This window comes from Rhinatrema bivittatum, chromosome 11 (genome assembly GCF_901001135.1).
Source record: "Rhinatrema bivittatum chromosome 11, aRhiBiv1.1, whole genome shotgun sequence".
In the NCBI taxonomy this organism is placed as follows: Eukaryota; Metazoa; Chordata; class Amphibia; order Gymnophiona; family Rhinatrematidae; genus Rhinatrema; species Rhinatrema bivittatum.
Window position 1 is genome coordinate 84,093,148 of NC_042625.1, and position 25,480 is coordinate 84,118,627.

The window sequence follows — 25,480 nt, forward strand, 5'->3', positions numbered from 1 at the left end:
TGGATATATGTCCAGGCGTGTAGCAGCCACATGGATGCACGCCCTGCCCACGCCCCTCCTCTTGTTACCTGATGGGAGATATCCACCTATCGGAACGTGTGTGCGCATCTGGTCACCTTATAAAATTGGGTGGACACACACAAGGGTCAGATGCGCCCTCGTCTCCCGATTTTAGCAAGTGTCCAGCTTTTAAAATTCAAGTTTTAGCCTTTGCCTCCCCCCCTAGGAAGTCTGACACCAAGTAGAACGGGAATGTTGGAGCCTGAGGTATAAAAACGTTAAGCAGCTTTTGCACGGGTCATGTCTATGGGTATTTAGACTTTTACAGCTCTCCTCTTGCCCTTGCCCCATGGATTCACTCGTTGCAGGTAATAACTATGATATATAGATACAGATATTTCTTTTTCTTTAGAAAAGCCATTGCAGTATAAAGTGAATTATGGTGGCAAAAAAAAGCCATTGCTTCTGCTTGCTGTGATAGAATGCGAGGTGCAGGGCGCCACAGAGCACGAGCCACAGAGCACGAGCCACGCCCCACGACATCTCATTCCCCCTCACTGTTCTAGATGTAGGCAAAGCACAGAGGAAGACCAGGGGTGGGGCTGGGGGTTTGGGGAGAAGCGGGGCCCTGATATTTCACCACTGGCTGCCTCAATAAACCAGTTCAACAGGGGCAGTGGGACCTTGTTTACGGCGTGGTCCCTGTTACCTTCAGCACCAATAGAGTCAATCACTTGAAACGTGACTGTGACTTCTAGATGGATATTGATGGAGCAAAATTCTTCTGAAATCAAGCAAAGTGCCTTGTAATAATGAATGGCCTTCTATCTGCTATTAGTTAAATTCCTGCTAAGACTGTGGGAGAGTCTCCTGTTTGTAGACAGTGAGTCGGCTGTTTGTAGTAAACTGAGTTTCTTTCTAACATAGCCAAGCCCTCGTTTGCGACAGTGTGTGGAATTCCTCTGGTAGCCCAGGAGTCTTCTGGCCCAGCCAAAAAGCCTCTTGTAGCAGCAAACCACTGGGCAAACACAGTGCATGTCGGAGAATGAACGGTAACCACTGTGTGCTAGGGCATAGCAAAATGCATCTTATAAATAAACTTTTTGCTTGATTATTTTTTTGGCTCCATAGTTTCTCCTTTTTTTTTTTCCAGATCAGACTAACCAGTGCTGAGATTCTGGCCCTTTCATTCACAAGTAGCTGGGGTATTCTCCCTCTGTTTTAACAGACTCCCACCCTCCCGCTGTTCCTAGTCCAGTCATTGCAGCAATGACCCTGAGGCTGGGAGCCGTGCACCAGCGCTCCTTCCAGATCTCTGAATCAATTGATGTCACCCTTAATGGTTCCCTGACTCCCGACCAGGGGGGGACTCCAAATGCTACCTCTGCAGCCTTTCCAGCCAACCCAGAGTGTGGAAGACCCGACTCCAGGACAGAATTTATGTTCCACTTCTCCTGAGTTTTTACGAATCTTCTCTCTTTGGTCCCATCACAATTGTGCCTTTCGGAATTTTGTAGGTCTCTGTTAGGTGGAAAGGTGCCAATATTTTTAGAATAACTGGACCATGAGCTTCCAATTCAGACCTCCCCCCCCCCCCCCCTGGTGAAAACCACTTTTATAACAGGGTCAGTACATCTGGTTTCTTCATCAGCTCATTGCACAAACCTTCCAATCAAAAGGTTACAAAGAGCTAGTGAGGTGAGGCTGGCACCCTGGAGACTACGCTAGCGGCTTGTGTGCACTGTCCTGGCTGCACTTGGAGCTGAAGCGAAAAACCACATTGCCTGCAGAAAGCATCCAATGTATATGGTAAGATAAGTCAAAAGTCAGCACTTAAGGGAATGGCATCAAAGTAGGAGGTATTCTGCAAGTACACGTGCCTTTGTGGCTACGCCATTCCAGGGGAATTTTTTGTACTTGCCCAAAAGATGGCAAATGGCCGGCACTTTAGTGAGATCCGCCATTTAACCGCAGAATAATTGCCAATTTCGCACCGTCTTTCATGATAACGTTAGGAACGTGTTCATCGTTCCTAACGTTCCTAAAAGAAGTTTGCTGCCCTGTTTGATGAATGTATGTAAAATCTGTGGGTGTATTGAACCAATTCAGCCGAGCTCTTCCTTCCCTAGCTTTATAACCCCCCTCCCAGTTCAGCACAACCATCACAGGGACATCCCTTGGCCAGGGTACATGAACCACAGCATCCACTGGAGCCTGGCTAATGCAGACCCTAAGTCCGGCCCTTAGATGTCGCCAGTGATTGACGGCTGGGGCTCACTTCCTCCCAGCCATGGCAAGCCCAGGGAACAGGCACCAGAACCTGAGCCCTTCTGAGCTACATGGGAGTCCGTCACCCACATTCTAACCGCCAGGCAGGCTGCAGCCTTCATGAGGTTTGCACACCCAGCAGTTATAAAGTGAGCTATGGACTCCTGTACAGCTTAGAAAGAATGTCTTCTAGATCCTTTCACATGGCAGTGCACACTTGCCACAGAGCTGCAGGGCTGGCCCGGTCAGCTTCTTTACAAAAAAAAAAAAATGCCCATGTCCTTCATGAGAAATCCAAAGCTGATTTGTGGAAATCTGCCATGAATCCCTCTTTGGATTTCCATGAGATCTGCCAAGAAAGAAAAAACTTGATGGATTTCATCAGCTGCTTTCTAGGAAATCCAGAGCTTTCCTGTTGAGCTTGGCCCAGTCTGGTTTGTGTTCAGCCTCATTCAATCATCTTTATAGTGCATCTGTATACTTGGAATTAGACTGCATAGATTTATTATACATAAGCCACCAGTGGCTGTCAAATGACAATGACTTTTGTATCCTATTAGCTAGCCAGCGTCAATGCAATGACTTTCTCAATTTACTCGAGATATGCATTCATTTGAAACAAATGGGTAAAATGCAATGAAAGAGACCATTTTCATTTCATTAGTTAACCCCGAAAACAAATGGAGGGTGCCCACAAATTTAAATGAACATTTTAGTTTAATTCATATATGTTTCCCATTCAAGACAATGGCACATTCAGAACTGCTCTAGTCGGAAAGCTGCAGGAACTAACTGGTAACTATAGTGACCAATCTTTCCCTATGACATAGGAGTCAGGCCGAGGTGGGAGATGTAGGGAAATAGGCAAGATGGAGGACCAATTAAGGTGAAGCATTTTTTTTTAAATTAGCCTATAGCTGCCGTCTGGATCAAATGATGCTGACAACCTCCCACTAAATGTTCTAAGCATCAGCTTATCTTTTCAGAAGCTCTCTTAGAGTCAAAGAAAAAGGTTCATAAAAGAAAGGGAGAGAGGAATTTTGGCATTGGCAAAAGGGCTTTTTATCTTCAGTGCTGCAATCACAGTGCACTGTTCTCACTGTGAGTGAGAGACAGAGGTGCTGCTGTATTTTGTCTCTTCACTGGATCAGGGCAAAGGACAGTGCCAGTGAAAAACAAACAGCAGTGATAGTGATTTTTTGTCTCTGACTGCAAAGTGTGCACTGCTTGTTTTGGCAGAGAAAGAACAGAAGCATTGCCTTGTCTGTATCTTTTCTGTTACAGTTATTTTGTCTGTGCAAAGAGAATTAATCCGCAGTGCACATGCATTCAGTGCGTGCGTGAGACATTTTTCCACACATTGTGAAGGATAGCCCTAGACACTAGCCAGACAGAAACAGAGTTTGTGCTACTAGCAAGCTGCTAACTCTGGGGCCAATTTTAAAAGGTGTGCGCGTGTGATTCCTGGTGCACGCACGTGGATGCACTGATTTTATAACATGCGCACGCATTGGCGTGCGCATGTTATAAAATAGAATTCCTGTGCGCACATGTGTGCTGGATTTTAATATTCACGTGCGCATGTGAGGGTGGGTGGCCTCTTCAGCACATAGGGAGGGTTGTTTTTTTTTTTAATTTACACGCAGTGACACAAATTCCATTTTTCCCAGTTCCCTAACCCTAACCCTCCCTCTTCCCCCCTCCTCCCTGACCGTAAACTACCCCTAAGTATCCCCAATTTTTTTATTTTTCTCTTACTGCTCCTCCAGAGCAGAAGTATCTTCCATGCACTGGCTGGCTGCCGGCACGCGCTTCCCCAGGACAGTGTCTAATGGCGCTGCCCTGGCTAGCCCTCTGCCCCACCCCTCCCCATCCACACCATGCCCAGACCTGTCCCTTTGCGAGGGATCGGCACTTCGGCGCGTATCAGGGGTTATGCGCGTAGCCGGGTCCTTTAGAAAATGCACGCAGCACGCACAGGGCTCGGCCACATGCATAACCCCCAACTTTTACGCGCGCGGGCCTTTATAAAATTGTCCCGTTTGCTTGGCAAATTGGCACTGTGCTTGCTAAGCACCGAAGTGAGCTCAGTCTGTCAATCAAGACTGAATGTGTGCGTCAGACAGAAACTCAGTCTGTATTAGAGTGGCATTGGTGAATGGTACGGTATCAATAAAGTATATTGTGACATGAAAACCCCCAGCTGCCACTTCTAATTCCATCATGCCACTGTGAGCAAAGGGGAGAGGAGGGAATGAATGGGCAGAGGACTGGGTGTCCTTACTGCCATATCCCAGACTCTTCAGTTGGGGGCTTGCTGCTATTCTGACTTGTTTCCATGCCTCTGATGTAACACCCGGGGGAGTGGAGGTGTCTTGCTATGCATAACTTCTAAAGGTCCAGTGCTTTATCCATGGAAATGGCCTTGAAAATGATGCCCCTATGAATAAATATTTATAATAATTGAAAGGTGAATTATATGTAAGCACTTCCCAGTTACAGCACTCATAAATGACCAGTAATGGATTTAAGAAAAACATACTGTACTTAGGCACGTACATACAGCCACCTCTGAGGCGGAAAATCCGTTTGCCAAGTTTGCTGTACAATCTTCTTGACAGCTTTTTAAGGCAAGAGGAAAGAAGAAGCATGACTGTTATTATTATTATTATGCAGTTATAGTTGAGTAAACTGAGGTACCATGAGGCAAAAATGACACACTAGGTCCCCACAGAAAATCAACGGACTAGCAGGACTGGAATTCATGAGTATCAGGCATGCTCATGACTTGATGGTCTTTCCTTTAAGCTCATCTTCCAGTCATGCTTTACTAGATATGAAGCCCTTGGCTACAGCTGTGCAGATGAAGCAACACAGTCAAAGGCCAACTACCAGTCAGGTTTTCAGGATACCCCTAATGAATATTCATGAGAGAGATTTGCATGCACACTGCCTCAATTGTATGCAAATACAGTATGGCTTATGCAAAATCATTTAGGGTATCCTGAAAACCTGATCGAGTTGGTGGCCCTCGAGGACCGGAATTGCCTACCCCCGAGGTAAGGAAACCCAGGTGAGTCTAAAGAAGCTTGAACATTCCACCCAGCACCTCTCGCTGGGCTTTGTCCAAAAGGGACTTGTTCCTCTGGCCATGAAAAAAAAAAGTCCTTATTGAATAAGGTCCATAATTTCTACGTTATAATTATCATTCTTGGGCTACCTTTCAACACTTCTCATTTCCACTTGATTTTTCTAGGTGGCCTGTGCAAGATGAGGCCCACTGACCTGGTGATCGTTGTTGACAGTTCCCGCAGTGTCCGTCCCTCTGAGTTTGAGCAGGTTAAAATCTTTCTGTCCCAGGTGATCGAGTCCTTAGATGTGAGCCCCAATGCCACCCGAGTTGCTGTGCTGAATTATGCCAGCTCCGTCAAGAGCGAGATCTCACTGAAGACCCACAAGACTAAAGCCAGTCTACTCCAAGCTGTGAAAAAAATCAAGCCCCTCTCCACTGGGACCATGACTGGTCTGGCCATCCAGTTTGCTATGAACAAGGCATTCAGCGAGTCAGAAGGAGCCAGAGTGAGATCACCTGACATCAGTAAGGTAACAAAAAAGAAGAAATATGTAATTGCGGAAAGGCTGCATGTGCGTTGCAATGCACATCGGCTTGTGTTGCAACCACAGTGTTATGTTTTGCCCGCAGCAGGATGTGCCACACCGAACACAAAGAATTATGGAAGGGGACTCACAATAGCTGTGGCCTGCATCGAAAGTTTCTCCATGGGAGCTGATGTACCATGTTAATGGGGTGCCACATTTCCCTGACTGTGTACCTCCCATACGATCTTTGTAAGCTGTTGGCACCCTTTCTAAGTGGCAAAGGATCACATGGGATGCTCAGCCTATGCAATCATTTGTACATGGCTCTGCAACATTGCGAAGTTAACCATGGCAATGCATTACCGCATTCCATATGTCATGTTAATTTGCCTTGAGTACCATAATGGACCTTGGATGGTGTGTGTGCTATCTGCACTGTGGTAAATCACAACACCATAGCTAATTACTCAAGTTCTTGATGCAATGTAACTTTCACCAATAGAAACAACAGTCAAGAAAGAGAGCTGAGAAAATAGCATGCCCTATTCAGAAATAGGAATAGGTTGACTATGGAGCAGCAAGAAGCTCTTATAGGGAGATGTGGCAAGAATGTTTTAATTTTCCTGTGGAATTAGAGAGTTTGTAGGGAAAGGAAGAGGCATGAAAATAGTATTTTGGCTTAAAAAAAAGAGATTATTTTGCTCTTAATCAGCAACAGTGCATCAGCACTGCTGCAAGACAGTTAAAGTACTGTAAGTTTTATTTGAGTTTAGCCAAGCTCTGCTTCCTTCCAGTCTTTATTCCTCTCACAGGTGGGGAGTGTCCATGGATGTTAATGTCTGAAAGAACTAGGTGAGCCCTTCCGGGAGAGGGGGAAAGAACGCAGAAGCAGCCTCCCAGCCTTCCCACTCCCCAGCCAGTTTACGCATCCCATGCTCATCCTGTAGGCCAGAAAACTGGACCTAGCTCCATTCATGGTCTATCCAGTTGCCCTTAGCAACCTTTCAGATTTCTGGTTCTCTTTTCCTACCGGGGCTCAAATGGTTACCCCCCTGCACCCCCCCCCCCCCCCAACCCACAATCCTAAGTCCTGGGCCTCCCTTACAGCCTTTGGTCTGGCCCAAAGCCTTTTAGCATGAAAACAAGCTAGGAAGGGGGAAATGAGAAGCAATTTATTTATTTCTTCTAAGTATGGCTTTTAGGCATTTGCTCTTTTACAAAACAGTGGGACAGTTTCTTTTCGGGAGCTGCTTTCCCAGAATCGGACGACTAATCACTGACATACTGTCTTAGCTGAATTAATGTGCGCAGGAGGGAACATTGAGAGCCTGTTCGGGGGAATCCCGGGAGGAATCTCGCCTCATAAAATATCCAGTCAGCTGCAAAATGTGCACTATGAGGTCCCTCGGCACAGGAAATCATTCAGAGGCAGGACTCGGTCAGCAGGATCCGCGGTGCAAGCGGTGCAGGAAGGAGGTCCGAAGCAAGATGAGAAAGAAGCTCATTCTTAGTAGTTATTTTACCATGTCAGCCGGCGCAGAATCTCAGCTTGGTAGGAACATCGCACAGACAAACGCACACATGGTACATTCTGTTTGCAAAAGCGAGCCAGGCAATGTGCCTGCGTTACGTACTCTAAAAAAAAAATGTTTTCCTCGCTGAGTGTGGGCTTTCATTGCATTTGTAGGGGAGTCAGTTTCAGAGGAACTTCTGCGGGTAAAGTCATGCTTTAACTGCAGAAATGTCGCTTTAGAAAAACCGTGCGACCGATACGTGCGTAAAATTACACACATGTACACTCGGCAGGATATTCATGCATATTTGGAGACACACAAACATATGAAGAATTTTATAACTCGCAAGTATGATATACACGCATTTAATAAAAAAATGTGCATCTGTCTCTCCTACAACATATCGGGCGGATTTTAAATGCCCTGCTCGCGTAAATCCGGGCGGATTTACGCAGGCAGGGCCCTCGTGCGCCGGCGCGCCTATTTTGCATAGGCCGCCGGCGTGTGCAGAGCCCCAGGACGCGCGTAAGTCCCGGGGGTTTTTTAAGGGGGCGTTTCGGGGGCAGGGCCGAATGACGCGGCATTTCGGGGGCGGGATGCAGCGTTTTGGGGGCGGGACCGGGGATGTGGCGCCGGTCCAGGGGCGTGGTCGAGGCCTCCGGACCAGCCCCCGGGTCGGATGACGGCGCGCCAGCAGTCTGCTGGCGCGCGTAGATTTACGTCTGCTTCTAGCAGGCGTAAATCGAGGGACAAAGGTAAGGTGGGGGTTTAGACAGGGCCGGGGGGGGGGGTGGGTTAGGTAGGGGAAGGGAGGGGAAGGTGAGGGGAGGGGAACGGAGGCAGGCTGCGCGGCTCAGCGCGCGCAGGCTGCCCAAAATCAGCAGCCTTGCGCACGCCGATCCAGGATTGTATAAGATACGCGCAGCTATGCGCGTATCTTATAAAATCCAGCGTACTTTTGTTTGCGCCTGCTGCGCGAACAAAAGTACGCGATCGCGCTCTTTTTTAAAATCTACCCCTTAGTCTATTAACGTAGTCTGAATGCTTTTTTTTTTTTTTTTTAAATGACTGCTATTCATTGCAGAGTGCAGAGCTGGAACGAATCATGAAGAATTTGACTTTCTCACTGAAGGCCTGTGCTTTCACCAGCTTTTGTGGTTGTGCTGCCCAGAGGTGGGCATGCGCTCAGGTTTCTGAGAAGGTTGTGCTGCCCGGAGGTGGGCATGCGCTCAGGTTTCTGCCACGCTCAGGCCTGGATTTGTCAATAGGCATTGCTAGGCCTGTGCCCAGGCTGGCAAAAATCTGAGGGGACAGCAACAGGCTGGCTGATGATTTGCTGCCTTTCAACCATGCTGGATATCACTCAGCAGAGGAGGGCCCTCTGCTTCCTGATTCAGCCCCCCCTCCCCTTCCAGGCAGCGTGCAGGAAACAGGAGGAGAGGAGGTGAGCCTGGAGCATATATAGTGGCTCAAAGAAGAGATGCTCGTCTCCCTAATTCAACCCCTTCCCTTCTGAATCTGGAGAAGGCAGAGCCAAGATGGATCATTTTGGGGAGATTAGGAGGGCATGAGTGGGGGATTATTGTGGAATAAGGAGAGAGTTTGGAAGATGAAAGGGAATTGGCTGGGGGGTTGTCTGTGTGTGAGAGAAAGGGAAATGGAAGAAGGAGGCAGTGTTTTGTGTGTGTGTGTGTGTGTGTGTGTGAGTGAGAGAAGGGATTGGTGGTGTGTGTCTGTGTATGTGTGTGATGTGTGTGTGAGAGAGAAGGGATTGGTGGGGTGTGTCTGTGTATGTGTGTGTGAGAGAGAAGGGATTGGTGGGGTGTGTGTGTGTATGAGAAAGAAGGAATTTGTGGGGTGTGTGTGTGAGAGAGAGAAGGGATTGGTGTGTGTGTGTGTGTGAGAGAGAGAAGGGATTGGTGGTGTATTTTATGTGTGTGTATGTGTGTGTGTGAGAAGGGATTGATAGGGAGTGTGTGTTTGTGTGTAAGAGAGAAGTGATTGGTAGGGTGTGTGTGAGAGAGAGAGAGAGAGAGAGAGAAGGGATTGGTGGTGTGTGTGTGAGAGAGAGAGAAGGGATTGGTGGAGTATGTTTGTGTGTGTGTGTGTGTGTGAGAAGGGATTGGTAGGATGTGTCTGTGTATGTGTGTGTGTGAGAGAGAAGGGATTGATGGTGTACATTTATGTGTGTGTGTGAGAAGGGATTGGTAGGGTGTGTGTGTGTATGTGTGTGTAAGAGAGAAGTGATTGGTAGGGTGTGTATGTGTGAGAGAGAGAGAGAGAGAAGGGATTGGTGGGGTGTGTGTGTATGAGAAAGAAGGAATTTGTGGGGTGTGTGTGTGAGAGAGAGAAGGGATTGGTGGTATGTGTGTGTGTGTGTGTGTGTGAGAGAGAGAGAGAGAAGGCATTGGTGGTGTATGTTTATGTGTGTGTGTATGTGTGTGAGAAGGGATTGGTGGTGTACGTTTATGTGTGTGTGTGTGAGAAGGGATTGGTAGGGTGTGTGTGTATGTGTGTGTGTAAGAGAGAAGTGATTGGTAGGGCGTGTGTGTGAGAGAGAGAGAGAGAAGGGATTGGTGGTGTGTGAATATGTGCGTGAGAGAGAGAAGGGATTGGTGGGGGGTGTGTACGTGTGTGATTGTGTGTGTGTGTGAGAAAGAGAGAAGGGATTGGTGATGTGTGTGTGTGTCTGTGTGTGTATGTATGCCAGATTGGATGGAGTTTAGAGAAATGATGCAAAGGTAGCAAGTCTGGAGCACAGTAGGGACACCTTCCTCCTCTCCCTCCCCACCACCTTCCATCCCTACTGCAATTTGGGTCCTTCCTCCCTTGATCTTGGATTCTATCTCCAAGATTCTGGAAAAAAAAAACCTCCCCTTCCTTCCTGCCTCTCCTTTCTCCCCGGATCCTGGAATTCCTCCTACTCTTGCTCTTAAATCCTTCCTCTCCTGATTCCTCTTTTACCCCAGGCTCCCCTCCTTCAAACTCAGAACCGCCCTCCCTCCACACGCCTTCCTGAACCTAGAGTCCTGATCCTCCATCTCTTATATCTTCTCCCCTTCCTCAACCTTCAACCTTTCTCAACCCTGGTCCTCTCTTCCTCTCCTCTGCATCTTCAATCCTCATGCTCCCCACCCCCACCCCATCCCCAATCTTTTCACCTTCTTCTCACCCCATTTCTGATCCTCCTCCCTCCCCTCTCCCCAATTTCTAGTTGTACCTTCTCCTGTCCCCATCACTGGTCCTCTAACCCTCTCCTTCTCCCCTTCTCATCCCTGAGATCTCCTCTTTGTACTAATATTTGAGATCCCTTTTCCTCACTAAATAAGAACAACATAAATTATGCAGACAAAAGCAAGGTTGGAAAACTACTTTAATTTTTAATATAAAATAAAAGATGTTTGTCAATGCACATCACAATTTTCTAATTCCTGCTGCAGAATATGTTGGTCTATACTGTAGACCATCTGCTGCTATCTGAAGGCTGTTGTCTGACCTTATAGTGGGGGTGGGGGTTGGGATGACAGCACCAACAGTGCTTAGTGATGGCAAAAATCTAAATCCATCACTGGAGATGCTGCCTGGCAACAGTTCAGTGAGACCACTAGAGGAAACCCAAGCTAGCGGGACACGGCAAACTAAGACCTGGCAACACAGATACGATGTGAGAAGACTCAACTAGAAGCTGTACATAGTCAAAGTCAAGCCAGTAGAATTTAACTTCCTGCGGGCAGCAAAAACTCAAATTGGGATACACAGTAAGTCTATGGATAAGTCAACACACTACGTGCTTCTGCTGATGCTGGCACCAGGTGAAAATACCAGAGCTAAAAGTGATACTTCAGAATACGAGGTGAGAAGAATACTCAACTATTGGAACACTTAACCTTGGTTAAATAAGCTTTAAGCCCTGAAGCCTCTGTCCATGTTGTCCAATGCTTAACATGTGAAGACCTTAGACGAGTCAGGTTTTCAGGTTATCCCCAATAAATATTCATCAGAATTATCTGCATACATATATTCTAAGAACAAAACTAATTTGAGTTGCTGGTTACCCTGAAAACCAGACCTGTTTGAAGCCTTTGAGGACCAGGGTAAAGAACCCCTGACCTAGCTGTTTTCTATAAATCAGTAGCAAAAGGGAGATGCTTTTTGTGAAATTCTCAATAAGCTTCATATGTTTTCCACCCCACTGAAGCATCATGAGTTTTCAGCATGGAAGATGTTGACCATAGATCTCAATTTCAAATAAAACAATGCCTTCTGCTGTATAGGTGGCCATTGTGGTGACAGATGGACGCCCTCAGGACGGTGTGAAAGATATATCAGCAAAAGCCAGAGGGAGCGGCATTGAACTCTTTGCTATTGGTGTGGGCAGAGTGGACATGAGCACTCTCCGACAAATAGCCAGTGAGCCTCTTGATGACCATGTGGACTATGTGGAGAGCTACAGTGTCATTGAGAAGCTGTCCAAGAAATTCCAAGAAGCTTTTTGTGGTAAGTGTTATAGTAAGGGTATAAATGAGTCAACAAGACAGGGTTGAACCACCACCAGTCCTACCATTAGAAATCTAATGAAGCATGAGGTAAATCTGAATATCTTGTATTTGCTGTTGTCATTCACAGTGATCCCTGTACAAAAGTCCATTGTTCAATGAAGAGCACTTGATAATTAAAACAACCTATAGCATCAGATGTACCAACAGTATTCCAACACATATTCAGCATGTAAATATATGTATCACAATAATATATGCTTCCAAGCATAAACCTTTGGGCCAGCTTTTCTCTTTTTTTTTTTTTGACTGCATAGGCAAATTCCATCCACTGGGACTAGCTGAGACTCAGGACAGGTCAGTAGAGATGTGCAGCAGGGACGGATTCGTCCGATTCGGTATTAGTATTCGTTGGGATCCAAATCCGTTGCATCCGTTTTTGGGGGACGCCGATTCGTCCATTAGTTACGTATGGTATTTCTTTCCCATTAAAGTTAAATCCCCCCCCCCCCCCAAGACTTGCCGAAATGTATAGCGAACCCCTACGAATGCAACGTATTAGTAAGGAATAAAACCCCCACTCACCTGACCCCCCCAAGACTTGCCAAAAGACCCTGGTGGTCTAGCGGGGGTCCTGGAGTGATCTCCTGCCCTCAGGTCGTTGGCTGCCAGTACTCAAAATGGTGCCGATAGCCTTTGCCCTTACTATGTCACAGGAGCTACCGGTGCCATTGGTCGGCCCCTGTCACATGGTAGGAGCAATGGACGGCCGGCATTTTCTTGTGCTCCTACCATGTGACAGGGGCCGACCAATGGCACCATTTCAGGATATCCACAATGAATATGCATGAGAGAAAATTTGCATGTTATGGAGGCAGTGTATGCAAATTTTCTCTCATGCATATTCATTGTGGATATCCTGAAAACCCAACTGGCTGGGGGGGTCCCCAGGACAGGGTTGAGAACCACTGATCTAAGCCCTTTTGAAAACTGACCTCAAAGAGGTCCCATTGAGTGGCATGGGCAGCTGGAAGTTACCCCTCTAATTTTGGCTGGGATACAAGTCCCACTGTATAACCCCATTTAGGTTCAAAGTTAGTCATGTGAGTCTATCTACATAATGTTAGACCTGCTCTCTGCCAGGACTGGGCGATACCCAGCTATGTTTATTAACCCCCTCCCTCCCAGGGAATACCTTGCATTGCCTCTTTTTCTCTTTATCCATGCAAAGTTTTAGCCGGGTAAGGACGCATCCAGCTGAAACGTAACCCGTTCAGGAGGGGCAGATCATGAAAAGCTAAGCCGGGCAAACTCGTTCACTATTGACCTCCTAGTTGATAAGCAGTTGCTGCTCAAAGGTGCTCCAGAGTCTGTCCGTGTCCAGTAAGACAGCTAAGGAGTCCCTCAAAGTAGCTCTTCAGAGTACCCTACCCACGGTACTAACCCTGTGAAGAGACACCCACTTCCACACAATTCATTTCTTTATTTAATTACAGTCTTTATATGCCGCACAAACCAGAGATCCAGGCTGCTAACATTCATAAAATAAAAAAAATTAAAATAACAATACTTCAAATCTGACTGGTGAAACATGCACATCATTCATTACAGCACCGCTTCAGTCATCTTCTCTTAATTTTTTTTCCCCTTTCTTTTGTCTTCCATTACTAAATGTTCTACTTGAGCGGTAAAATAAACCAAAGTTGTCATGAATTGAAGTCATCCCTGACAGCCATTAACCTAACCCCCGTCAACGTATTAGTCAGCTGCCGTAGTCTTTCACAAGATTTACATGTTAATAAGCAGAATTGCACAGGAAAGGCTCATATACAAATGCACACGTGGGAACACAGCTGTCTGCAGTGTTTGGCACAAAGCAAAAAACCATCCTATTTGCTTGCGGAGGACAATGAACACAAGTGGTGTGATGCTGCATTCTGCGCGCCATGCCTGGCCGCCTAGGATGGGCCTGAAATAAAGAGAAAAGCGTATTTGCATTTTTATTTTCGGCGATCCTCTTAGACGTGCTATGGGCTGAGTTCTGGTAAGCAGCTTAGTCAAACTGCGCGGATCCGTTCGTGACAGGGTCCAGGCCCCTAAAACCAACCACATCCTGCCCGATACAAGTTGGCATCCCATTATCCATCCATCTTAGCACAGAGACCGAGGACTGAAGAAGGCTGTGTCTCCTCTTATCTTTAGGAATGGTTACACGCGGAGCGGCTACAGTGATGGGGGAGGGGAGGAGGGGGGCATTATTTGGGTTTGCGCTGCCCTCTGCTTGTGTTTGTGCTGTCAGTCCAACAGTGTGCAGGCTGCACAAGTTCAGTAAAGCGAATAGCCAGGGACTGCTTTCCAACACAGAATTGCAGGAGGAGGAAAAGGTTCTTCTTACCTTTCAGGCAGTGTGCAGAGAGAGCAATGCGTCAGTAAAGTTGCTCACTTTTTGTAATCTTGCAACCATGGGGAAAGCTGGGAGGAGGGAGAGCAACTCAGAAGGTGAAATTGCGTGTTTGGGTGCATGTGTGGAGGAGGGATGTGGAGTGTTGGAGGGGTGCGTATGGAGGTGTTTGTGGGTATATGTGTGGGTGTCTGGGAGCGAGTATGGGAGGGGGAGTAGGTATCTTATAAGAGGGGTGCTGATTGCGATATTTGGGGGGGGGGGGGTCTGTATGTGTGTGGATAGATAAAGTTGTGTGTGTTTTGAGAGAGGTGCTGATTGTGGGGTGGGTTTGTGGTGTGGGTGTTGTGTTGTGAGGGGGATGACCCATCTGACCAACTGTTTCAGTTTTAATTTCCCCTGTCTGTCTCTGTCCATCTGTCTTGCTCTAGGCCAAGTCAGTGGGGGGGGGGGGGGGGGGGGGGTAGGTGGATGGGGCTTTGGATGGAGCAGTGACTTCTGCTTCCTATAGTAAAGCAATGGGGATATTTTGGGAGAGTTCATGCTCTAAAAATACTAACCTGAGGTTTCTGATTTTCAAACTTTTCTGAGATAATATCATTTTCTTCTACCTACCAAATTTGGGCACTTTCCATTCCTTCCGTGGAGAGGTCTTTTGCCTCTAAACAGACAGACAGACAGAGTTCCCTTTCACATAATCCTTTCCGACATTCCACGTCTTGTAATTCATAAAAAAAAGGTTTCAGTCAATGCATTTCTGTTTTGGAGAAGGGTCCTGAGTGGTTTTGTGAGCAAATGAATATCCAGCATTTATTTTGGTTCAAACAAAGACGTCATAGCCTGCATATAATCCTGTGCTAGATCACCGTATATCAAGTAGTTACACTATTTACTTTACTATTGAATTACTGTAGTGGTATTATGTAGGGATATGCAATGGTTTGTAACAATTGCCAAAAATGCAACTAATGAGGTCCTCCTCTGTTCATTATGAACAGTATGAACCAAAAATAACCTCCTATGAAAATACCTGAAAATTTGGAGTATTTGTGACATAGAAAACAATGCCCTCTGTTGACCCTGGCTGGGCCTTCCACTGGAAGGAAATACCGCAGTGATGCCACTGGGGCGCCTTCCTCCCGAGTGGACTATGCCATTTGGATGTATGGCCATTGAAACGTATGGCCGTACATCAATACGGTGCCTTCCGCTCGGGAGGAAGGCACCGCAGTGATGCCACTGCGGTGCCTTCCTCCCGAGTGGACTATGCCATTTGGATGTATGGCCATTGAAACGTATGGCCGTACATCAATATGGTGCCTTCCTCCCGAGTGGACTATGCCATTTGGATGTATGGCCATTGAAACGTATGGCCGTACATCAATACGGTGCCTTCCGCTCGGGAGGAAGGCACCGCAGTGATGCCACTGCGGTGCCTTCCTCCCGAGTGGACTATGCCATTTGGATGTATGGCCATTGAAACGTATGGCCGTACATCAATATGGTGCCTTCCTCCCGAGTGGACTATGCCATTTGGATGTATGGCCATTGAAACGTATGGCCGTACATCAATATGGCGCCTTCCTCCCGAGTGGACTATGCCATTTGGACGTATGGCCATTGAAACGTATGGCCGTACATCAATATGGCGCCTTCCTCCCGAGTGGACTATGCCATTTGGACGTATGGCCATTGAAACGTATGGCCGTACATCAATATGGCGCCTTCCTCCCGAGTGGACTATGCCATGTGGATGTATGGCCATTGAAACGTATGGCCGTACATCAATACGGTGCCTTCCGCTCGGGAGGAAGGCACCGCAGTGATGTTACTGCGATACATACTTCCAGCGGACGACATCATTTTCCTATAATCTAAGAAGAAAGAAGACGTTGTTAAGCCTGGTCCTGGGCCTCTGGGACTAGACCTAGACCCAGTCCTAGTCCTAGTCCTAGTCCTAGGCCTGGGATTGGCGATGGACCCGGGCCTGGGCCAGACTCCAGCATCAGGCCTAGTCCTTGGCAACAAAATCTGGCTTGGGCCTCAGTGACAGAACCTGGGCCCCAGCTCCAGGCCTAGACCTGAGCAACGGAACCGGGTCAAAACATTGTACCGTCGGAGGCCCATTTTTTTTAATGTTCAAATATGAAAATACCTGAACATTTGGGGGTATTTTCATCAGAGCCTATTTTTGGTTTGTTTCATTCAGAAAGAATAAAAAGTCATCTCCTTCATCATGTTTTATGCATTCTTTTCAAATGAATGCACATCCCTAATGTCAGAAAAAACTAGCAAACTGTTATGCATGCTATATACGGCACATATGATATTGGAAACTCAATAAAAACTGTTTAAACATAAAATAAATAAATAAAAAGGGGGGTGCGGAGTGTGGAGAATTGTGAGACCTTCTCTATCAACAGGCAATATTCTGAAAAGTGTGATTTTTTTATCCTTTAATTCAAGCAGCTGTGTCAGACCTATGTGCTACTGGGGACCATGACTGTGAACAGATTTGTGTCAGCTCCCCAGGCTCCTACTCATGTGCATGTAGAGATGGTTACACGCTTAACGAGGACGGAAAGACATGCAGTGGTAAGTGTTATTTTTACATACAATCTCAGTGTTTGACAAGGGGTAGCTGGCCATCATGCTGCGTTGTCATAGATACTTTGCTATGCATGACGTGGTTTCTTGGGAGGGGAGGTCCGATGGAAGTAGAAGAATATACGGGAATATATGTTCTTATTATATTGCGTTTGGTGTAGACCACTGAGGAGGCCTTCCATCCAAGCATTGACTAGAACCAGACCCACCATTCCTCACAAGATCAGAGCACCAGGGGAACCCACCCTGAAATCCACAGATATAGGAGACAATTTATCAAATGACCCACAGTGCTGCAAATTACTGTAAGTGGGCGAGTTTAAGGTGTATAATTTATGTACATTTTCAAAGGGAAATTACCTGCATTGTTTGTCTTTGAAAAATTAGCATGCGCAAAGTGCGCAGGTGGACAGATCAGGAGGGGGCAGGACAAGCAGCCCACGTGCATATGAAAATCACATTTACGTGTCTTTTTCCTGCTGCTAAAAGGGTGCGCACTTTGAAACTTTCCCACGTAAATGTTTTTGTCCTGTTATGCACCCCTTACTTAATTCATTCATCTCCATAGATGTTGAAGGCCTGCTTGACAGCATCACAAAGTCACAAAATATCTTGCTGGTAGGTGACTAGGGGTTTACCACCTAACCCAGCTCAGCCTGGCGAGGCCAGGCCACTCCCGCTTTTGCCCGTCGCGTGCACAGAGCTCTAGTTCTTATTACTGTAAGAAAAATAGGGACGAAATCTCCATGCGTGCAGTGAGGGGTCGGTCCCTCTGTATCAGCTTGGGTGAGGTGTGGCCCCCCCCCTCTTGGGACCAAGCATTGGTGACATGGACGGCTGCAGATGGCAAAACCTCATTAAAGTCGGGATTTAGAAAATGAAAGTTGAATGCAAAAAATGAGAGATGTTTTAAAAGAAAACTTTCCCCAGTGCTTTATCAGGCATTAAGCTTCCAGATTTCCCAAGACATTTTCTGAGCTGTTTTTTTTTTTGTTTTTTTGTAAACGTCAACGTGTGTTCTGGAGTGGTGATAGCCTCCAGCCCGTGGATCGCTGTGGGTGCATAAGCAGACGTGTCCGGCAGACGGAGGGGCAGCCACATCGCACCTTTTGGAGCTGTGCTTCTCAGCCCGGTGCTGGAGACCCAAACAGCCAGTGTGGGTTTCAGGCCCTCCACTGCAGCATGAGATTTATTTGCACGCCCTGCTGCCACACTATATGCAGAGGTATTTTAGTGCGGATAGCCTGACTGGCCAGGTGGACCTCGAGGTAGCCTCCCAGTGTGACCTGGACCCAGCCCTTCTGATGTTGTATGCTAAGCAAGCTACAATGGAAGCGTGGGCTTTCGCCCTAGCGCTCACAGGAGCCTGGCCGGAAGGGCACATTTCCATTGCCACTGCTTTAGCGAGGCAAGAAGTGTTGGGGCCTGGGTCGCAGTAGGAGGCTCCTGCAATCCAGACCGAAGATAAATATAAATTTATGGTAAAGCAAGGGTGGGAGGATAAGGTTTAGGGGGAGGGGGAAGGAGGGAGCCCAGAGATAAAAAGATTTGCAGGAAAAAAAAAAAAAGGAAGCTAGGACTTCTGGCCCCTATATTTGTTGAATAATTTGATGCAGGGAAGTATGGGGAGGAGCCTTTTGGAGTTCGGATGGGAGGGGGGAGGAGGAGGCTGGTTAGGGCCTGTAAATAAGCCTAGCTGGATAATTCTGGAGTCAGACGCGCCACCGTTGCGCTACGTGGTCTCCCGGATAATTCTATACATAATCAGAGATATTGAAAAGAATATCCAGCTTCTGTTAGCCGGATAACTTGAATTAGGGATATTCAGCGGGACGTTTATCCCACTGAATATCCACTAACTGGCTTTACTGACTGCTGGCCTGTTAAGTATTAGCCAGGTGGACTTGGGGAAAATCACCACGTATCCCTGGGAATGAGCAACAGGAATTGGGTCTACATTTTAGGATCTGTGCTGGGTACTTCCTAGTCATTCAGACTGACCACTGTCAGAGACAGGATGCTGGACTCCATGGACCTTTGGTCTGACTCAGTACGGCACATTTTATGTTCTTATGCTCATAAGGGTGGAAGCATGTATGTGTGTATTAGAGATGTGCATTCGTTTTTAATGACTGCGAAAAATGCAACGAATGAGGCCATTTTTGGTTCATTCCAAATGGAAAGAACCGAAAATGGTTTTCTATGAAAACATCCAAAACGCTTTGGGTATTTTTGTGCTTGCTGCATAAAAAAAAAAAGGTCTCCAATGGGACTAGGCCTTGGTTAATGGGCCTGGTGAACCGAACCCAGATGAAAAAATCACCCCAAAACAAATAAACATACCAAACCAAAAATTCTGGGGGCTGCACATCCCTTGTGTGTGTTTGTGTCTGTGTGACTTTGTGTGTGTTTGTGTATGTGTGTGTGTGTGTGTGTGTGTGTGGAGTATTTCTGAAAAAAAAGATGCACTGCTGCCAGTCCAGTTCCATTCCATACTATCAGTACCGTTCGGTCTTTGTTTTCTTATCTCAATACATTCTGGTTCAGGGTCCATGTTACCACTCTCCATAAATTACTAAAATTGCCCGTTTGTGCTTTTCTGTAAACGTCTGGGAGGCTGTACATGTCATTCTGCTGTGAGATGGAAATGATGTGCGTTACTGCAGGTTTTCTCGCTGCTGACCCTTAGTCACTGCGGTGTGAGTGCCTGATCCTCCCACATTAACATCAAATAGCCCTGCAGAAGACATCGTTCTGAAATGTTAACATGGAAAAATAACGAGTCATCGGGGAAGAGCTTGCAGCTATTAGCAAACCAGGTTCGGTGCCTTCTATTCTCTATGCAAATTACTTCTCTCCTCTGGTGCCTCAGTTTACCAACTGCAGCTGGGCATAGAAAATCAGAATAAGGATAGAAAATTGCCCTGGAATATGGAAACAGGCAAATTCTTTTCTACATTCCACCAAAAAGGGAAGAACCTGCATTAGCAGCAGAGGAAAAGCAGCAAAGTTCCATCTTACTGAATACCAAGTTCTGCCAACCCCCTAATGCTTGGAAACCTGACCTGAAATTCTCTATCACTATCACACTTTAAGGTTCTTCATATTTGTGTGTGTGTGTGTCTTTCCAGAGAGAGTGCTGGGAGGAGGAGGTGAATGGGATGCATGATCTGCTGGGAGGATTTTCTTTTCAGTGTAATGGACAGAGGGTACATGAGTCCTTAGTGAGCCCTTAGTTGACGCAACCTGGAGGGCAAAGCCCCAAGTTCTATGCCAGCAGCTGGCGACAGACTCGATAACGGGCCAGACTGGAGCTTCTTGTTGTGAATCTTACACTCGGTTCCCGACACGTGTTTCAGACTGATGCGTCTTTCCTCAGGGGAATTTTTCTATAAGGTGAAAGTCCAACAGACAGGGGATCTCAATTGATGTCATGTTGACATCCATATATATATACGAAACCAGATATCACCTCAAGACAATTTTCAAGAAATATTTCTAATATTTTGTGATAAAGAGAAAAAAATCTCTACATATTTCAAATGAATCCAATGCAATTTTTTATCCACCATAAAAGTGGAAAAAATTTTTGGGAAAGATGAGGAAGGTTTCATACAACTTCATGTTATTGCATCCAGCAATGTATAATGTTTCTAATCACAAACCAGAAATATTTCTTGAAAATTGCCTTGAGGTGATATTTGGTTTCGTATATTTATGATAATTATATCCCTCACAAAGGAGTGTGCTTTATTGGTTTTTTTATGTTGACATCCATGGCATCACGTTGATATCCATGGCGTGAGTTCGAATGGGAGGCACAGAAGGAGTCACATCGTAAACGGCAGTAGGACCACAAAATTACCAATGTGGTTAACCCTGTCTTAAAATAAAAGAAAAAATTAACTCCAATAATTGTGTAGGCAGTAAGATTATACTGAAAAAATTCACAGCACATTTGATAAAAATAAATTTTGAAAAAAATACTTTGAAAAAATAGCAAAATAAGCAGTGAACAGAACAGCTATTGTCGCTGTTCAGTTGATCAATATTTAACTTCTGAGTTAGCCAGCTAAATGCTTTGGAATACGGATCTCATTTTGTGTCTCAATAAAAAATCTAAATGAAAAAAAACAAACCTTGTTGCCCACCAGCTGCTCCTCAGTCAGCCTTTTGCCCTTCCCAACTGTGAGGTCTCCTCCATCTCTGACCTCCCACAACCATTCCCGCTTCTGAATAATCCTTTCCTCTCATCAGCACATTGCAAACATCTCTTTGCACTATTGGTACCTTTTTAAAATGTTATGTATATTTGTCTTTAAATGCTCTGGGCCTTGCTTTTTCCAGCCTGTGGAGCAGCTGCTACCGATCTTGTTTTTCTCATCGACGGATCCAAGAGCGTGAGGCCTGAAAACTTTGAGCTGGTGAAGAAGTTTATCAATCAGATTGTGGACTCCCTGGATGTGGGAGAGAAGAAGGCTCGGGTTGGCTTGGTTCAGTACTCAAGTTCTGTCAGGCAGGAGTTCCCCCTGGGTCAATACAAAACCAAAAAGCAGATCAAGGACGCGGTTAAAAAGATGTCCTACATGGAAAAAGGCACAATGACTGGCCAGGCTCTCTCCTACCTTGTGGACAATAGCTTTGCTGTCTCCAGTGGAGCGAGACCTGGCACTCCAAAGGTGGGCATTGTCTTCACTGATGGTCGGTCACAAGATTACATCAAAGATGCTGCCAAGAAAGCCAAAGATCTAGGTAGGAATCCAAGATACCAATTTATTTTTATGTGTTTTTAAGGATCCCAGGGCCCATCTAGTCTGCCCAGTCGGCTTCCTTTCTCACATCCTATAACCCTGAGTTGATCTCTGCCTTTCCCTCCTCTTCTTCACAATGAGGGATGCTCTGTGTTTATCTCTTACCTTCCTGAATCCTGAAACTGTTTTTCCCCTGTGGTGGGAGACAATTCCATACATTCATCACTCTTTCTGTGAAGAAATGTTTGCTAATATTACACCTAAGACTATCTTCTTTCAGGCTCTTATCATGATCTCTTCTAGAACAGGGGTGGCCAACTCCAAGAGCCACAAACAGGCCTGTCTCTGTTGTATGCAGATCTGTTTCATGCATATTCATTGCGGATATCCTGAAAAACAGACCTGTTTATGGCTCTCGAGCATTGGATTTGGTCATCCCTGTACTAGAACTTCCCTTCCAATAAGGCAGAGTATCTTCAGCACCTTGGCAGGTCATCCACATATTTTAATGGCCATCATATTGCATTGCAGTTTCCTGGGACTGTCACATGATGCTGTTTATTAAGTCACAATAACATAGTGATAACAATAGATGATGACAAACAAGAACCAGCTGTCCCGCCCAATCTGCATGGTGGTTCCATTCTATGCTGTTCTAGCTAAGAATATATCCCAACTACCAGCCATAGACGGTTGAGCACTTTGTGGTGATCTCTCCTTATCCAAGTTAGTTTTGTTGTCTTTTTTTTTCTTCTGTCCTCTGCCATTTTGGGTAGATGAGGATGCAGATCCCCAGAGTGAAACCAACACCCAGGCCCTCTCCTTGTCCATTGAAATCCTTGAGTTTTCCAAGTTTTTCCAAGTCAGATGCTCATGACAAAATGGACAGACATGGATGACCTTGAAGACCTAGGCCTCAGAAAGTTTTTGTTTTCTTGCTGTTCCATGGTGCTGAGATATGGAATAATCAAAGTATATTTTCTTACTCATTCTCAGGCTTTAAGATGTACGCTGTTGGTGTAGGCAATGCTGTTGAAGATGAGCTAAAGGAAATTGCCTCCAAACCAGAGCTCTATTTTTACACAGCAGACTTCAAGACAATAAACCAGATCGGAAAGAAGCTACAGATGAAAATTTGTGTTGGTGAGTTGCTATCACTTTGGATGGGGGAATCATTTTTTTTTTTTGGCTCAGCAATCTTCTCCTGCTCCTTTGTGCTTCCACTTCAGTTGGCACTGGCCTCTGTTGAACTACAGTACCATGAGTCTTCTTTAGCAACTACCTGGAAGTTTTCCCCTATTTCATATCCCCTTCCCAACTCACTTAGTCCAGCCATTGAGGCAACAGTCCTGGGCAGGGGGCCATGCACCAGAGCTCCCTCTGGAATCCTGCAGCCCTGCGCCCTAAATATGACCACTAGGAGTCACCATTGCAAAATGACTGCAGCATCCTCGGCCCCGGCTGATCTGGGGAGTGGAAGATCCGGCCAGGAAACTGAACCTGGGTCATCTGCATGGCATTGCCAGCAACTGAGCCACCAGGCTGGGGATTTCTTAAATGTCTGCCTTATTTCCTGAGCACCTGTTTCTTGAATAGTGGCTCGGGATAGCAGATCCTCACCGCCGGTATAAGAGTTCAGAATAAATTGTTGTACTATGACTAAATGTGGGTTGCATTCAGTTAGACATAAGGATGTGGGGGAAATCAGGTTTTCACTTTTGCAAACAAATTTATGGACTGATCTTCCAATTTGCAAATGTGCTGGTCTCCCAGGTTTGAAAGGGCTTCTTTGCACATTAAATTACAGAAAATGGAGAAATCTACCCTATCCAATGAACTGCCATGCAAAGCAAACATTTTTGCAAGTTGTCAGCAGAATAGGCACACGGTTTGCAATTAATTTCTCCTTTTTCACCTGTTTGATAAAAAAAATGTTAATGTTAAAGTTTTATGGCAGAAAAATCAGTGAAAGTAGTCATTTAGACTACCCAAATTTAGGCAACTATTTTGTGTATGGTCATATGAATTTTTTGATCTAGCAGTTTCCTCTTCCTCCTTTGGGATTAGGGATGGGATCCAGTGCCATAAACCTTCATTCACAACTACCCAGCGGTTTCCCCCTCCAGTCCTCCAATTTTAAATCCTCTCCTAACTCACCTTACTCCAGTTATTTGCAGCAACAGTCTACAGTCAGGGGCCCTACATCCAGCCACTAGGTGACATTATTGTGCAATGACTAAGATTCCCTTACACTCAGGGGCTGCAAACGTTGTCTCTGCTGCAAACGATCTAAGCTTAGAATTGGTGCCTTCGGGATGGCAGTGCCCCTGTTCTACCACTGAGCCACCAGGCTGGCCCATCCAGTATAATCTTGAGATGAAATAAATAATTCCTTGTTCATTGTGACGCTACGTCATGGCTACATGCTAATCTTGCAGAAGACATCAATACCAGGATTTGGCTTCTCTGCCATTTTGTTCTCTTTTATTGTTTGTTTCACTTTGTAATCATTTTGTTTCATTTTATTCTTTTTTTTTTTAAATTTAAGAATACCTTATGTATATGCTATGTAAGTGCAATAACTCAGCAAACATAAAACAGAACAATACTATGTAGAAGAAAATGCACATTCCTACCCTACCCAACACCCTTCTAAACGACAAACGAACCAGGATCATCTACCTAAGGCTGATTTCTGCTCATCCTTTTCTCCCCACTCTGAAAATGTTGGAAGAAGATATAAAAACATCTCCTGCTTTTGCCGTCTTCTATGGGCATCCTCAGTGGAAGCTTTGATATTAAAATGATGGTGTTTGTTGCGTGTTGTAATGAGAGGGCATGTGTATGGTGGATTTGGTCTCCTATAATAGTAATTTCCCTTCATACAGATGTATTTTCTTGTTGGTTAAGTTGGTCATTCATCTTGCTTCATGCTAAATATACCATTATACTATTGGACTTGGCAGAAAATGTACTGTGCTAAATGGAGTTTTGATTTCTTGCCTACAGAAGAAAATCCGTGCGAGTGTGAAGCCATTGTGAAGTTCCAGACCAAAGTGTCAGAACTCATCCAGACCTTGACACGGAAGCATATCCTTTTACCTGTGTGTTGGCAGCTTAAATAACACGTATGATACATATAAAAATTTAGCCATATCTGAAACTAAGTTAAAGGTTTTCACCGGAATTCATGCTCCTTAACCCTAGCAGAGCTCACTCCAATGTAGGTAACTTGGTTAAACTATAAGTAGCGTTTCAAGCGCGAATGAGCATTATAAAAAACGGTTATCTGCTTTAGAGAACTATTGACCATGGATAAGAAATGTCATTAATATCATCCTTACCACCAACATCATTCATTACCATGATCGCCCTTGTCACTAATATCTCTATTATACTACAAGAAATTCATGAGTTGTTATTTATTCTGTTTTGTAGGCTTTCTAATAGGTTAACAATATCAAAAGCCATTTAGATGGATAACTGAAAAGTTATGCATCTAAGGGGGTTATTTTCTTAACGTTTATTGCGTGCGTTAGGGCCTTATCGTGATAAACCCCTATCGCACGCGAAAAGGGCCTTTTCACGTGAATAGGATGCAAATAAGCTGGAGGGGAGGAGTCAGGGCGGGGAGGGGAGGAGTTGGCTGTGGCACTGCTGCCGGCGATAATGTGAGGGACATTATCGCCGGCAGTAGCGTGGCGAATAGCACCACCTTTTACGGTGGCGCTATTTGTGTGAAAGGCTGCAGCCTTTCGCAGGCCCGCCCCCTTCGCCCCGCCCCCTTTTTTGCGGGATTGATCATTCTGCGAAGAATGATGAATCCAGCCCTAAGCGTCTTAC

At 45.7% G+C, this 25,480-nt stretch overlaps 1 protein-coding gene across 1 annotated transcript in view; it reads left to right on the plus strand.

Moving 5' to 3' along the window:
• The window catches only part of MATN1 (matrilin 1), a 41,183-nt gene that overhangs the window by 13,162 nt on the left and 2,541 nt on the right, over nucleotides 1–25,480 (plus strand). The window contains exons 2-7 of the mRNA XM_029619080.1: nucleotides 5,375–5,871; nucleotides 11,657–11,879; nucleotides 16,746–16,874; nucleotides 21,234–21,638; nucleotides 22,634–22,780; nucleotides 24,647–24,727. Of these exons, the coding sequence (XP_029474940.1) occupies nucleotides 5,375–5,871; nucleotides 11,657–11,879; nucleotides 16,746–16,874; nucleotides 21,234–21,638; nucleotides 22,634–22,780; nucleotides 24,647–24,727 (1,482 nt within the window). The remainder of the gene's footprint in view (nucleotides 1–5,374; nucleotides 5,872–11,656; nucleotides 11,880–16,745; nucleotides 16,875–21,233; nucleotides 21,639–22,633; nucleotides 22,781–24,646; nucleotides 24,728–25,480) is intronic.